Source organism: Herpailurus yagouaroundi, unplaced genomic scaffold (genome assembly GCF_014898765.1).
Source record: "Herpailurus yagouaroundi ecotype Mexico unplaced genomic scaffold, PumYag 77, whole genome shotgun sequence".
Lineage (NCBI taxonomy): Eukaryota > Metazoa > Chordata > Mammalia > Carnivora > Felidae > Herpailurus > Herpailurus yagouaroundi.
The window spans coordinates 29,350,955-29,365,682 of record NW_024412388.1 but is presented as its reverse complement, the minus strand read 5'-3'; the positions used below and the strand labels follow the sequence as shown (position 1 = coordinate 29,365,682).

The window sequence follows — 14,728 nt, the reverse complement described above, 5'->3', positions numbered from 1 at the left end:
GCCTCTTGGGCAGACACTGAGGGTTCTTGGGGATCCTTTGCGAATTGTTGTCTTAGGTCACCCTTTCTCAACCAGGGTTCATCATCTTAGACACACAGGGTGATTTGAGTGAACTATTTTCTCAGGTATCCCTGGGAACTGCTACCATTCTAGTCACCTAGGATGTGTTAGTTTATGACACACAATGGAAGCCTTAGGACAGTCGGGTTCAATGGCCTTGCAGATCCCCAGAACCCCAGGTGAGAAAGGCCGTCTCAGCTGAATGCCATGAAATCAAGCCAGGGTGAGGTCAGGTGCCCAGAGGCTAGTTCCAAGCATTTCTCCCAGGAGGTATGGCTAACAGTGTGCCCCTGTCCTTTCAGGAAGAATATGAAGACTCCAGTGGGAATGTTGTGAATAAGAAGACATATGAGGATCTGAAGAGACAAGGACTGCTCTAGTGTTCAGGGACGTATCTCGGCTTTCGGGCTTGTCCAGGCTTACCTGAAATCTGCCTTTTGTATTTCTCCCAACCAAATGCTCCTAAAGACTCTGCTACTTAGTCTTAAGGTCTAGTGTGCATCTTGGGGGGGAAAAAAAAGCAAGGCATGCTGGCAGATTGCAGGGTTAAGATGTGTTTTATCTTTGTTTTATATTAAAAGATTCTGTCAGAAAATAAACCCAGCCCTTCTGAATGTGTCTTGTTCTAAAGCCCAGGATTATGGACTAACCTAACTAATCCTTTTGTTCTTAACACTTCCCTACCTCTTTCTCATCAACTTAAGCAGCAACTGAGGTTTGATGAGCACTGGTTAATGTTACATTTATTATGTTAGGTAGGTCTAACCTAACTTCTTCCCCACCCCCATTTGCTGCCATTTCCCCAAATGCACATTACCGCAGGATAAGCCCTGCCCTTAGTTGAGTCAGCCATTTATGCACGTACTACAGAAAGGTGGTGAAGACGAGCCAGGGCCTCTCCTCAGGACAAGGTTGCAGAACCACGATTTGCCTTTTGTGTTTGCATAAAGGAAGGAGTTGGGCTGTTGTGGAATGGGCCTGCAGCCCTGCCCCGTCCCTAAGCCTCAGCAGCCTGGCACACAGTGGGTCTAAGACAAGCTGTGACTTCACCCGCTTGCCAGCTCACAGCAAGTCTTTGGTGATCCTCCTTCTGCAAGATCCCTACTTGACTAAGAGGTGGCTAATATTCTTGTGGACTCCAGCCCCAGGTAGCCAAGATTTGGGTGGCATTTGGCAGCCGCCCTCGGATCCGAACCTGGTTTCCCAAATGGAAAGAACTAGGGGAGCCGAGGAGGCGATGATCTGCCCACAGGCACAGTTGTTTGAAGGCCAGAGCCAGCTGCCGAACAGGATTTCTCCAGAGAGCTCCTTTGGCTCTCAGCACTCAGACCTTCAGTTTGTCTGTCTGTAATGTATCTGCTTATAAAAATCCCAGCTCCGGAACTGGCCCTTCCCGTCACACTCCTCTGTTGCCCTCGTCCTCTCCATGGCAATAGGGTTTCACCGCCCCTGCCCCTGAGACCTGACCTGTTGCTCTGGGTTGGTGGTGTCCTTCCTGGTTCAACTGTCTCTTCAGGCAAGTCCTCACGCGTTCCTTTGTTCGTTCCTTTGTTGCTTAGAACCCGAGCCAGACAGCCTCTCCAGGGCTCGAGCTGCTGAAGCAGAATGCATGGTAATTAAACCTAATCGAGCAGCTAGAAACCTCGAATACTGAAAACCGGCCCAAAGTGCAAGCAGACATTGCCCTTTGGGAAGGGAGTTCAACAAAACCTTGGCACTGGGAAACTGGTGGGACCGTCCCTCCAGCCTTCCCGCTGGAGCGACAGCAGCACTGGGGCCCCCCAGGGGATATACCTGCTGCATTTCAACTGTCACATCCCTCAGAGCCTCCTCTTTAGGAATGGGTACCTGGATTCCAGGGTCAGTACAACCTGTATTTTACCGTGGGGGGGGGGGGGCCAGGAGGGGCCAGGTCCTGGGGAGTCCTGCTATCACCTTTGCCTAGGTGACTTCGGTCCTTATGCACATTGCACCAGAGAGGCCTTGGCGGAAATGTGCCGCTTCCCTGTCACGGCAGCAAAGGATTCTTTTCTTCTTTCATCCAAACACATATTTTTAGCGCCTTCTGTGTCCCAGCTAGGTTTACAAACCTTGAGAATTAGGTGAAGGTGAGACCATGAGCGGGAGCAGAACCAGAGGTACGGAGACCCAATAACAGCCTCCTGGACAGGGAGAAAGCCCTACAGCCGACCTCCAGCCCCAAGGGCACAGAGCTATTAGCACAAACCATCAGAAGTGGTTCTCCCACAGGGGACTCCCTGCAATCTGGACTTCATCTCAGCTCCCTGACCAGGCTCGGGAAGGAGCATGGTTGCTCCCTCTTGGCTGACACCAGTAGTCCTTAATCTTTCCAGGATCATAGATTCCTTCCGAAATACGAAGATAAAAACTGTGGACTCTCTAGGAAAATACATGTGCATAGGTAATTTTACACACCATCTCAAGGGTTCACGAATGCCCGGAATCCCATTCTTGGTTCCCGAGTCTTATGAGAATCTCTCCCTTAGACGTGGAGTCTGAACCTCTACCAGGGCACTTCCTGCTGAGAACAGGTGACTCAACTCCCTCTTTAAGGAGGGAGGCTGCACATCAGAGAAGGTCAGGCTGGAGACTCGTTCCGGGCTTGCCCCCCAGACGGGTGCTGCCGAACCCAGCGGCTGATCCTGGGATGAAACTCCCAGAAACAGGAGTCTCTTCACTCCCACCTCAGAGGAAAGCCAGTCGGTCTGTGTCCAGCCCCAACGGGCCATCCCTTTCCTCCAGTTGTCTTCTGTTCCTCTCGCTGGGGTCAACTTGTCCTGGCAGGCTTTACAAAGAGAGCACCCTAAAAATGTAACCAGTGTGTTAGAGGAGTGAGGGGCAAGGTTCCTGGGGTTTTTCTCCTCCCTCTGCATTATTTAATCTGTCCTTGGGATGATGGCTCCCCTTCATTGTTCAGATCCTGCCAGCAGCTTCACCTCCCGAGTTCTCACGGTAAGAATGGACCCGCAGCCTCTTCCCGCACACCACCCTTTCCACCACCAGCCAGCCAGACTTCTCCCATTCCAGGTGGGTTCTGGGAGGACATGGGCCTCCCTGCTCTCCTGTCACTCCTGAGAGCCCTCTCTACCTTCCAGGTTTCTCCTCTACACAAGTAGGCATGTCCCAGTGGGACCTTGGGACGGGGGTCCTTCGCTCTGCCCAAGCTGCCAATTGGCTTTAATTTCTCCTTCCAGCTACAGTCTGGACAGCATTTGGCTTGTGCTCCCTTCTGCCTGTGGCCCCCGTGTGTCCCGCCCCCATCCCCCAGCAGTAACGTCAGAAGGAATTCCCAGAGCTGACCAATGATTCCAGGGGCTGCATCGTATGCACACGTGTTCACTGCCCTCCGTAGCTTCGGGTGTGCAGGTAGGTCTATGTCTGGGAGAGGCTGGGGCACAGGGAATCATTAGGAATATTCTATCTAGCCATAGAGAGTTGCACAAACCACAGCCAAAAGTAATGCAGATTAGGAGGTTATCGGCCAGGCTTTGTGATTCTGCTGTGTCTGGCCAGCTCACACTCAGGCTGTCCCTCCAGCCTCATCTACCCAACCCAGGGAGGAGGAAAAGAGGCCTGTGCGGGATGCCTGGGCCCTTCCTTTCACATGGACACAGACATCTGTGTAGAGCCTCTGGGCCCTTCTCTTCACCTTTGGAAGCTGAGATCCCCTTGGAGAGGTGCTGTTGGGAGAACTGCTTCCCGCTCGTGGTGTTGGAGGGGAGGGAGAGGCGTGGGGACACCTGCTGGGAAGGGGTGAGGGGAGGGGTGCTTGGCTGGCTCCATCACTAGAACATGCGACTCTTGATCTTAAGGTCTTGAGTTTGAGCCCCACATTGGCAGTAGAGATTACTTGCAAAAAGAAGACAGGGGCACCTGGGTGCCTCAGTTGGCTAAGCGTCTGACTTCGGCTCAGGTCATGATTTCATGGTTCGTGAGTTCAAGCCCAGCATCAGGTTCTGTGCTGATAGCATGGAGCCTGCTTCGGATTCTCTGTCTTCCTCTCTCTCTCTGCCCCTCCCCCGCCTATAGTCTCTCTCAAAAATAAATAGATAAAGTAACAAACATTTTTTAAGAAATTAGAAGAGGTGAGGGTAGAGAGAGAAGTGACCTCTATTGCCAGGAGATCCTATCCTGCTTCACCTCAGCACCCTGGATCGTGAGCACTGCCCCAGATGTGTATTCAAGACCCCTGCCCGGAAGGCCCCAGCCGAGAGGGGTTCTAGCTCCAGGGTTTCCCTGGAAAGAGACAGATGGAAGTGCTGAAGGAAGAATGAGGTCAGGGAAGCGTGTCCTGTGAGCCTCGGGAACACGGGGCTGGGGGAGAAGATGGAAATAACGCCCCCCACCCCTCACCTGCAGCAGTTTTCTGCCTTGCATGCAAACACCCGAACTGGGCTTAGCACACTCTTCCAGGTCTAATCTTTCAGTACTGGGTGAAGCAGAGCCAGGATCCAGATCTCCAGTGTCTAAGACCTACCTCCTGCCCTTGGCCCAGATCTGGTTTAGAAACAGGGTGGGATCCGAACCCTGAAGAACCCGGACAAGGTGTGCCCTGATTTGGGGCCCTCTCTGTGACCTGGGGTTTCTCTGCCCTGGGTTCTGAGAAAGCCCATCTCCCCCCAGCACCTTCTGATGTTGGACACAAATGAAGCCCGATCAGAGGCACCAGATGTCTCTTCCCTGTCACTGCACCTGCTCCGGTTCTGTCTCCCCTTGGGCCTGGGATGCTGCTGTTGCCATGCCGACAACAACATTCACTCTCAGAGGGGCTGTTACTAGGCTCCAGGCCCCTTTGTGCTTGCCTTAGTGTCACTCTGACTATAGGGCTTACGGGAAGCAAAAATTCAGCCCCTTGGTCCCTTTCTCCGTAGAGGTTGACCTCTCCTGCTCCCCAGCCTCAGTTTATTCACCTGCGGAAGGCAATGATGGGGATCTCTCTTTGCAGTCCTCAACTGGGTCCTTCACTCTCTCTGGCCCCTGCGGGACCTCAGTAGAAGATATCTGTGGCCAACAGTAGTCATGGAGTTGCTTTGCTCAGAGGTAGCTGTCCCCAGCCCAGGGACCCCAGCCCTTCCTGGACTCTGTGACCATCCCTAACTCATGACTGTTGCTGGACCCTGGGACTGCCCCTTCTCTTCCCTGACCTCACGACCTCTTTCACTTGACCCTTCCTTGACCTGTGACCCTTGAGCTGGTTGCTCCCTGCAGTGGTCCCTCTCTCCTTTTCCTCCTACCAGTCCTTCTGCTGGTCTTACTGGTCGCCCAGAATCTGGCGAGCAGTCAGTTGACCCCTGCTCCTGTCCAGGTGAGCAGCACACGAAGGAGGAGAGAGCCCCCTGGTGCCTTCACCCCATGGGAAAGGAGCCACAGTGTTCCAAGCTGTCTGCAGATATGACACAGCTCCTACTGCTTCTGAGAGATGTGCTACCCGGAGGCCTGGGGAACACCACGGTGAGGTGAGGCGTGGGATGGGGCTGCTGCGGGAGGAGGGAGGGTTGCTTACACTGCATGCAGTAAGCTGCTGCGAGAGAGATGCCGAGCAGGAGGGAAAGGAGCCGCTGGTTGGGATTGGGGCAGGGGGCTGAGCCTGGCCCAGGACTGGCTGTCCCCGCTCCTCCTGGACTCCCGGCATGCTCTTCTTCCAGCTGATTCAACTCGGTGCTTCCTGCTACATGGCCCAGGGGAGATGAGACCAGTCCCAGCCCAGGCCCCCGCTGTCCTCAGTGCTGCAGTGGCGGCTCACTCTGCTGGGCCCTAAATGAACTGGGCTCTGGTGAGCAGCCCTGCCAGCCTGGGGCCAGAGCCCCTCCTCCATGGCCCCTGCTCTGGCTTCTCCCATTGCCCCGGTGAGCTGTGAGCCCCACCCCGCCACTCCCCAGCCCTGAGCCTTGCCCACCCACTAACACCCAACTCTGAACCCCACTCTTAGTTGTTGAGTTTTTTTTATATGTAACTTATTGTCAAATTGGTTTCCATACAACACCCAGTGCTCACCCCAACAGGTGCCCTCCTCAATGCCCATCACCCACTTTCCCCTCTCCCCCTACCCCCCCATCAATCCTTAGTTTGTTCTCAGTATTTAGGAATCTTTTATAGTCTGCCTCCCTCCCTCTCTGTAATTTTTTTCCCCCTTCCCCTCCCCCCTGGTCTTCTGTTGAGTTTCTCAGGATACACATATGAGTGAAAACATATGGTACCTGTCTTTCTCTGCCTGACTTATTTCACTTAGCATAATACCCTCCAGTTCCATCCACGTTGCTACAAATGGCCAGATTTCATTCTTTCTCATTGCCAAGTAGTATTCCATTGTATATATAAACCACATCTTCTTTATCCATTCATCCGTTGATGGCCATTTAGGCTCTTTCCATAATTTGGCTATTGTTGAAAGTGCTGCTATAAACATGGGGGTACAAGTGCCCCTATGGATCAGCACTCCTGTATCCCTTGTGAACCCCACTCTTTGGAAGGCCCTCAAATCTGAGCTCAGTTTTTACCAACCCTCAGCCTCTAGCCACACCCTAACCTCTCTACCTTGTCAGGCTGACCCTTACGTTTGAGATCCACCCTCCTCATCACTCCCTGAGTCTGAGCTTTGTACCTTCGGTGCCCCAACCCCACCAGCCTCCCCCTCCCAGTTCTCCCTTCCCCCTTCTCCCTACCAGCTCTCCCCTTTCTCCAGTCTCCGTGGAGGCCCAGCAAAGCTCCTCTGCTTGTCCCGGGTGGCAGCACTGTCGCAGTTTCAGGTCGTGACTGTCCCCACACACAAAGCCCTTTCTGGGATGGGGGCTGGGACTCTGCAGAGGGGTTACCTCCCCCCACCCCACCCTGCAGCGGAGTGTCACAGCACTTCCCCAGGCAGCCCTGCTCTGCTCCCAGGCCTAGGCCACCTGACGTAGCAGAGGACTAGCTGCTTCCCACTTAGCTCCTGGTGACCACCAAGGAGCCAGCCCCCAAGGGAAACGTGAGTGTCTGCTTCCCACCTGCCTGCTCCGGAAGGCAGAAGCAGGAACAGGGCTGGGGGCAGTGGGACAGCCACATGGGGCTTCAGCCCTGCCTCCGTCCAGCATTCGCTCTACATCCAGTCTGAGCAGAGCTGCCCGCCCCTCAGCCTTCCCTCCACTTTCTCTTACAGGGGAAAATCTGTGCGACCTTCTCCTGCCAAGGTGGTGACTGCTTCAGAGGGCAGGAAGCTGTGCCCTGAGGGCTGGGACTCCTGTGAGGTGGGCCCTTGGAGTGCTGTCCTTCCTCAGAACTACAGGCCTTTCATCTCCCGCTGGGGCACGGTGGGTCAAGCAGCCAAAACTGGCCAGAGCTAGACCTGGCCGGAGCCCGGCTGCCTGGGGCCCAGCATGCTTGACCCTCTCAGCTCTACATCATACCAGATCCAGGGTGGCAACTGGGATCTTCCAAGTCTTCATGACATGCTTCCTCGTTTCTGATCACCCCGTATGTTCTCTGGGGACTGACCGGCTGAGCTCGTGGAGAGGGAGCTGGGGGTCCAGGGAGGTTCAGCTCAGCCCATGGCCCACTTTACACTTCCTGCCTCGGTGAGTGGCAGGGGAGGAGCAAGCAGAGTATGAATGGTCCCATTTCTTCTTGCAGCTGAACTGGTCCAGCTCAGGCTTTGTTGCAGGCCTATGTGGCAGGGACCCCTGGCTGTCGCGGGACAGTGGCTCAGCCCTGCTACCAGGAGTCCTGCCAAACCTCAGCTTCTCCAGCTGGATGGGAATCTTCACTTCAACCGGGTTGCCACAAGGGTCACTAGGAGGGCCCCTCCACGGGGCCACGGCTGTGACCATGCTGCTGTTCCTCCACTCTGCCCTGCTCCCTTCCTGCTCCCCTAGCTGGGCCCAGAAGAACTGGGGAGCAGCATCTAGGGAGACTCTGGAGGCTCTGCAAGCCCCCAGTCCCACCCCCAGCTCTGACTCCTACAGCTGTATCTTTAGTGAGAGGGATTTATCAGGTCCATGGCATGGGCTCCAGGATCCTCACTTCTCCTTCCCAGGGCCTCAGCCTGAACTTGGTGCCCTCCAAGGGGGCAGGGCTTCAGCACTAATCCCAAGGAGAGGCTAGCGTTCATCTGGAAAAACAGAACTTCCCTCCTGACCCCCCACTGGATGGGAGGACCCCAAAGTTGTCAGTGTAGTTATCTGGGGAGAAAGAGTTCCAGTAGAGGCCAGAGCAGGCCAGCCTGGATGAAAGGAGTTGAGGCTGGAATAGAGGAGAAAATGAAAATGCATTATTTTTTTCCCCCGTAAGGCAGACATAGCCATCTTCCTTCAGGATGCTAGGCGGGGAACTCTGACCCCATGACTTGGAGGGCTGGGGTGACGGTTAGAGCAGTCATCAGGAAGGGGGAGCTCAGAGTACCCCAGGACCTAAGGAGTTAATGGAGGCGGCGAGCCCCCCAGCGCCCCCGTGATTGGTGCGGGCATGCTGGGACTTGCAGGCTGGCTGACCAGCGTGTGGCGCACAGGCTCCTGGGAAACGTAGTCACTAGCCGGCCAGGGCCACGGTGTCCTACGTCCTCAGGTCCTCAGCGGTGACAGCTCAGGAGGTAGGCGGCAGTGGCAGGGGGCTGGGAGCAGGTGCGGAGCAGGGAAGCCAGGGCCGGGCTGGGCAGGCGGGAGCGGGCAGACTGAGGGCTGAGACCCTGGTCCTGCAGCTGTCAAAACCGGACACCCCCTGGCTTGTGGCTGATGCAATCAGGCCTGCTGGGCGGGGATGAGGGCCAAAGAGCAATGCGATGTGTTTTCCTGTCTCTAGGGAAAGAGGAACGGGACTGGGGTCCTTGTCCAGGATGAGGCCCTCCCTTGCCTTGCCTTGCCTTGCCTTGCCTTGCCTTGCCTTGCCTTCCCTTCCCTTCCCAAGAAGAACAGGACATTTGCCCCCAAATCCATGCAGACGCACCACCGACACCCTCCAAAGAGGTGCCAGCAGGGCTAATACTGCTCCCCCAAAAGGGAGGCAGACAGAGCCCTATCCCGGGAGCCGTGGGACCATGCCTCCCTCTCCAGTAGTGGGACAAGGCACCCGCCTTCCAACAAATAGACCAGACCCCGCTCAGAAACAACCGGCCGCCCTTCCAAAGGGTGGTGCAACAAACTGTACATCCCACCAGGGGCAAAGGGATGGCCCCTCTCCCTAGAAACTAAAGGGCCCATCTAAGGAGGAGGAAGGGAAGGGTCAGGCCTCCTCTAACTTCTCTCTGTACAAGGGCTCTCCTCCCTGCCCCTCAGCCCTCTGAGGCAGCTCCATCACCTTCTGGGTAACTTGTTGACCTAAGGGGGCTCCCATCTGCCCTCTCCCCAGGGCGTGTCTGCTCAGCAGGGACCAGCATGGACCAGTCTGTGGCTATCCAGGAGACCCTGGCTGAGGGGGAATATTGCATCATCATATCCTTGCCAGCACTGAGCTCCCAGCCCCGGCGCCTGCCCTCACTCTGGGAGGTGGACCGGACCGTGTCTATGTGCCTGTCTGCTTTCCTCCCTTGCTCTGTGCCTTCGGGAAAGAAGGAAGCTAGTATTTACTACGTGCTTGCTCAGTATCGGACTCCTCCCGGTGCTTTAAATACTCTGTCATCCTCCCAACCCGCTGTGACGTTGGGGGTTATTATCCCCATTTCACAGATAAGGAAGGGTCAGAGAGGTGAAGTGACTTGCCTAAGGTCACACAGTGCATCTGGGTGAGCAAGGGAAGGGCAGGGAAGGTGGGCTGGGCTGGGTTGGCAGAGGCCTGGCCTCCGGTTTCGTTTTGGTTTTTCCTTGACCCCAAGCAGCAGGCAGTTCAAGGTGTGCTGTGTGAGGGAGACAGCAGGCAGAGCCGTCTCCTGGGACTCGTGCGCCACCGCCTGAAACATGGTGGTCAGGAACACGCGTGAGTGAGGGGTTTGGTCCTTGCCTGTTGGGCCATGGGGTTATTCTTCACTGTATCCTCCAGCTGGGCTTCAGCCATCCCTCTGGGGCAGAGTCCAAGTCTTCTAGATTAATTAGAATAATGATCACTCAGGGGCGCCTGGGTGGCGCAGTCGGTTAAGCGTCCGACTTCAGCCAGGTCAAGATCTCGCGGTCCGGGAGTTCGAGCCCCGCGTCGGGCTCTGGGCTGATGGCTCAGAGCCTGGAGCCTGTTTCCGATTCTGTGTCTCCCTCTCTCTCTGCCCCTCCCCCGTTCATGCTCTGTCTCTCTCTGTCCCAAAAATAAATAAACGTTGAAAAAAAAAAAAAAAGAATAATGATCACTCATATGTTTTGAACACTGTATTCTAAGCCCTTCCTGTGTATTGGGCTCACTTAATCCTCAAAATCTGTTGGAGAAACTTGTCAAGCAGAGACAGCTGAATGTTCTGGTCCAGATCTTGAGTTGCATGGCCTGTCTGCCTGGGTTCAAATCCAGGCATCATTGCCTCTGACCCACGTGATCGTGAGCGAGTTGTTTTACTCCCCTGTACCCAATACATGTTGCCAGTGATGCCCACATATTACACAGAATGAGAGAGACTGACAAATGCTTGTCGAAGGTCTCAGAGCCAAAAAGTGAACCTCAGGATCTCAGAGCTGAGGGGATGGGGGAGGGGCACTCGACATTTTCTAACCTACCACCCTGACTTTACAGATAGCAAAACTGTGGTCAGAGAGGGAAGGGGTGGCTGAGGTTATGGTGTTGCTGTCACACGCTACAGATAGATCACACATGTGTTTCACTGACAAAGCAGAGGCACCCCAAAATGAGCCAAGTTCAGCTTTGATGACCTATCTGTAGAACGGCAGTCTCTGATGGGCACCGTGGACAGAGAAGGCACAAGGATTGTGCAGAGCAGGGCACCACCAGCACGATCCTAGGGACCAAGGAGGGAGTGTGAGCACTTGGCCAAGGCCTCCACGATGAGCCTGAGGGGCGGCCGGTGGGCCCTGTCTTCACCTCTGCTTCCTGCCCTTAGTCTCTTCCTGTACACGCACCGGAGGATGGCCATTACCGGGGACGATGTCTCTTTGGACCAGATAGTGCCGGTCTCACGGGATTTCACGCTGGAAGAAGGTGCCACAGGGGCTGGGTGGTGTGAGTCCCTCTCCTCTGGGCCCCTGGGTCATTTCTGCCCTGGTAGGGGCTGGAGTGCTCAGTTGCTAAAGCCATTTTCATTTCCCTCCCCACAGTGTCCCTGGATGGTGAACTCTACATTCTTGGTGAGTGGTCTTTTCAGCATGAGTGGCAGTTAGGGCGGAGGGCAGTTAAGGCGGGATCCACTGAGAGAATGGTGTGAGGAACACTCTCTGATGTCCTTACCATGGCAAGCAAAACGCTGTAGGATCAGACCCGCCCATCCCCCCCCCCCTCCTCGCTTGCTGTGCTTGGAATCTCCTGGATTGCTTCCATCACCTTCCAGCATGACATGATCCCGCCACGGAGCCCCTGCACAAGTTGCTCCCTCTTTCTGAGAGCCCCCCACACCTCTTTTCGCTTAGCCAACCCATCCTTCGGGGCTTCAGTTCACACTTTACTTCTTCCAGGAAGCTTTAGTTGAGCCTCCCGAAGTTGTGCCTCGAAGATACACATTCCTTTTTCTCATCCTTGACGGCTCTCTGTTACCCACAGTGATTTTTTTTTAAGTCTTTTTAAATTAAAAGAAGATTATTTTTAATTTTTTTTAATGTTTATTTATTTTTGAGACAGAGAGAGGCAGAGCATGAACAGGGGGAGGGTCAGAGAGAGAGGGAGACACAGAATCTGAAGCAGGCTCCAGGCTCTGAGCTGTCAGCACAGAGCCTGATGCGGGGCTCGAGCTCACGGACCGTGAGATCATGACCTGAGCCGAAGTCGGACACTCAACCGACTGAGCCACCCAGGCGCCCCTAAAAGAAGATTTTTTAATCTATTTTTGAGAGAGAGAGAGCACGTGCTCACAAGAGGGGGAGGGACAGAGAGAAAAGAGGGAGACAGAGAATCTAAAGCAGGCTCTAAGCTGTCAGCAGAGAACCCGACACGGGGCTGTAACTCACGAGCCGTGAGATTGGGACCTGAGCCAAAGTCGGATGCTTAACCGACTGAGCCACGCGGGCACCCCTAAAGTTTCTTTTTTAAGATTATTTATTTTGAGAGAGACGGAGACAGAGACAGAGTGAGTGGGGGAGGGGCAGAGAGCGAGGGAGAGAGAGAATCCCAAGCCGGCTCCACACTTAAGTGCAGAGCCCGACACGGGGCTCGAACTCGCAAACTGGGAGGTCATGACCCGAGCGGAAACCAAGAGCTGGATGTACAACTGACAGAGCCACCCAGGTGCCCTTGCCGCCTTCAGTGATTTAATTATTTGTAGTGACCTATTTAATGCTTGCCTTCTCTGCTAGACTGTAGTAGAGCCGTAGGGTTACAACAGAAATGAATATTCAGTCAACGAGTATCTCGTGTCAGGCACTATGTTAAGAGCTTTACATACACCATACGATGCTTCCCCACCACAACTCCATGAAGCCGTCACTGTTTTCCCAACCCCATTTTGTGGACAAGGTAACTGAAGCCTAGAGAAATGAACTAACTTAGTAAGTGGTGGAACCGGGATTCACACTCAGAGTCCAGACCGTAGAGCCCACAGTCTTGATCACTCTGCTAGATTGCTCCTGCTCATTCATTAGTTGAGTGCATTTGTGGGTGCTCACCATGAGCCTACAGGGTGCTGGGGGGTTCTGCGATGAGCAGGACACCCTCCAGAGTCTAGCTCCTTGCAGACAGGCTGTGTCCATTCCCCTTGCCATGGTATTCCCAGTACCCAGCACATGCCTGACGTAGTCAGCTAGACCCAGACAGCCCCTCTTGTCTGCTTCTATGTGCAAATTCCCTTCTGCTCAGGGATGGGTAGACAACAGAGAACTTGTCCCCGTCCAGCGCTATCTAGCACTCTTGTGGGGAGGCTTACTGACTGTTAGAGCCCTGATCTGTGCCCCCCTGCGGAGTGGGGAGGATGTTAATTTGCAGCTGAGGGTGTAGAGGTTTCTTTACCACCCAGCAGCAGCCTTTAGTGAACTGCTTAAGGGCTAACAGGGCTTTGGGATCTTGGGCTGCTGATTCTCCATTCTGGGGATGCCAGCCTTGGTAGTTCTGGAGGCCAAGGGCTCAATTCCCACCTCCTCTGTGCAGGCTCAGATGTGACTGTCCAGCTGGACACCGCAGAGCTCAGCCTCATATTCCAGCTACCTTTTGGTTCACACACCAGGATGTTCCTCCAAGAAGTTGCCAGCGCCTGTCCAGGTAGGTAAGACTCCAGGCTCTCTGGGGTAGGGAGGGGGGTATGGCTGGGCACTGACCTACCCACCGCCAGTTGACTTTCCATCCTTTGGACTCACGCTCCACAGTTTCTGTGCCCTCTCAATGCTGCTGGCCTGAGGCCACAGTGCCCTCAGGCCATGAGCCAACCATGGGTTTGCATTTCTGGCTTCCCATTTCTAAACCTGAGCGGAGCCCACTTTGTCTTCCCGGCTCTAGGCTGGGTGGGCTGTGATTCTGATGCAGAATCTTTTACAAGTTAGCAGGGTCAGCAGTTCCTAGAGGCCTATCTTCCGTCTCTCTGGCAACCACAGCTGGGCATATGGGCTCATCTGCTCTTGAACCTTGCTCTGTCTCCCACGGCAGCTGAGGAAATGGTCTAGTTTTGGCTTAGCAATGAGAGGTTAGTGGCCTCTGGGGCAGAACTTGTATAGATCAGGATTTCAGCCAGGCAGGTAAAGGAGAGTTTGTACAGAGCAGAGAATTAGCCACAGAACACGTAAATCTCAGTCACCAGGTACTGGGCTTAGGTGTATACCTGACACCATTATTTGTTTCCTTTCCAGCTAACATCTTGTCTCTGTAGGAATGACGGCGGGGGGTGGGGGCTTCCCTTCTATCGTGGTCTAAATGTCTGGGGGGCTCCAACTTAATTTGCCTGGTATGCCAGAAAGGGGACTGGCTTTGGATGTAAGCTGGGGTATGTGGGATAAGGAAGTAGAAACAAGATTACAGACCCTTGAATGCCTGGTTAAGGGGTTTGAAGTTTATTCTACAAACAGGGGGAAATTTGTCTCCAAAGGTTCAACTAATAAGGATAACTCAATTTATGATTATTATTAGTAGATGTAAGAGGGGTAATAATAGTAATAACAGCAAAGAACATGGACTTTTAAGCTGCACAGCCCCTTGCATTTGAAACCTATCTTTGCTGATGATGTGTCTTGGGACAAACCACCTCACCTCTCTGAACCTTGGTTTTGTAGACTTGTAAAGAATATCTTCCTCATGGAGTAGTGAGAATTCAATGGGAGAATACATGTGAAAGTGCCCAGCACATACTAGAAGCTCAAAACCTGTTTCTTCCTTCTGTACAAGAGGACCCTTAACTTAGCTAACATTCATTGTTGACTCAGTGTGTGTTAGATGCTGTTCTAAGAACTTTTTGCACATTATCTTATTTTCCTTACCATACCTTACAAGGTTGGTATTAGCAATGTCTCCATTTTACAGACAAGGAAACTGAGGCTCGGGGAGGCTAAGTGTCTTGCCTGAGTACACAGCTGGTAAACTATGGAGCCAGGATTAGACAGGACTACATAGTGTCCTCCAGAAGAGCTGAGCTCGTGTGTGTGTGTGTGTGTGTGTGTGTGTGTGTGTGTGTGTGTGTGTG

At 53.9% G+C, this 14,728-nt stretch overlaps 2 protein-coding genes and 2 long non-coding RNA genes across 4 annotated transcripts in view; 3 read left to right on the top strand and 1 right to left on the bottom strand.

The window, feature by feature from the left end:
* Positions 1 to 674, top strand: part of SF3A3 (splicing factor 3a subunit 3) — a 25,049-nt gene extending 24,375 nt beyond the window's left edge. The window contains exon 17 of the mRNA XM_040469694.1: positions 363 to 674. Within this exon, the coding sequence (XP_040325628.1) occupies positions 363 to 440 (78 nt within the window). The 3' untranslated portion in view covers positions 441 to 674. The remainder of the gene's footprint in view (positions 1 to 362) is intronic.
* A 1,795-nt stretch (positions 675 to 2,469) lies between these two features.
* LOC121026883 (uncharacterized) lies at positions 2,470 to 4,793 on the bottom strand. The gene is made up of 2 exons (XR_005788476.1): positions 4,708 to 4,793; positions 2,470 to 2,884 (listed from the first exon to the last, which is right to left on the bottom strand). It is a non-coding gene; the product is annotated as an uncharacterized LOC121026883 (long non-coding RNA).
* On the top strand, positions 4,149 to 6,003 carry LOC121026882 (uncharacterized). The gene is made up of 2 exons (XR_005788475.1): positions 4,149 to 5,537; positions 5,727 to 6,003. It is a non-coding gene; the product is annotated as an uncharacterized LOC121026882 (long non-coding RNA).
* A 2,516-nt stretch (positions 6,004 to 8,519) lies between these two features.
* INPP5B (inositol polyphosphate-5-phosphatase B) overlaps positions 8,520 to 14,728 on the top strand; it is a 49,185-nt gene continuing 42,976 nt past the window's right edge. The window contains 6 exon segments of the mRNA XM_040469685.1: positions 8,520 to 8,641; positions 9,397 to 9,479; positions 9,866 to 9,960; positions 11,021 to 11,118; positions 11,235 to 11,264; positions 13,210 to 13,320. Of these exon segments, the coding sequence (XP_040325619.1) occupies positions 9,423 to 9,479; positions 9,866 to 9,960; positions 11,021 to 11,118; positions 11,235 to 11,264; positions 13,210 to 13,320 (391 nt within the window). The 5' untranslated portion in view covers positions 8,520 to 8,641; positions 9,397 to 9,422.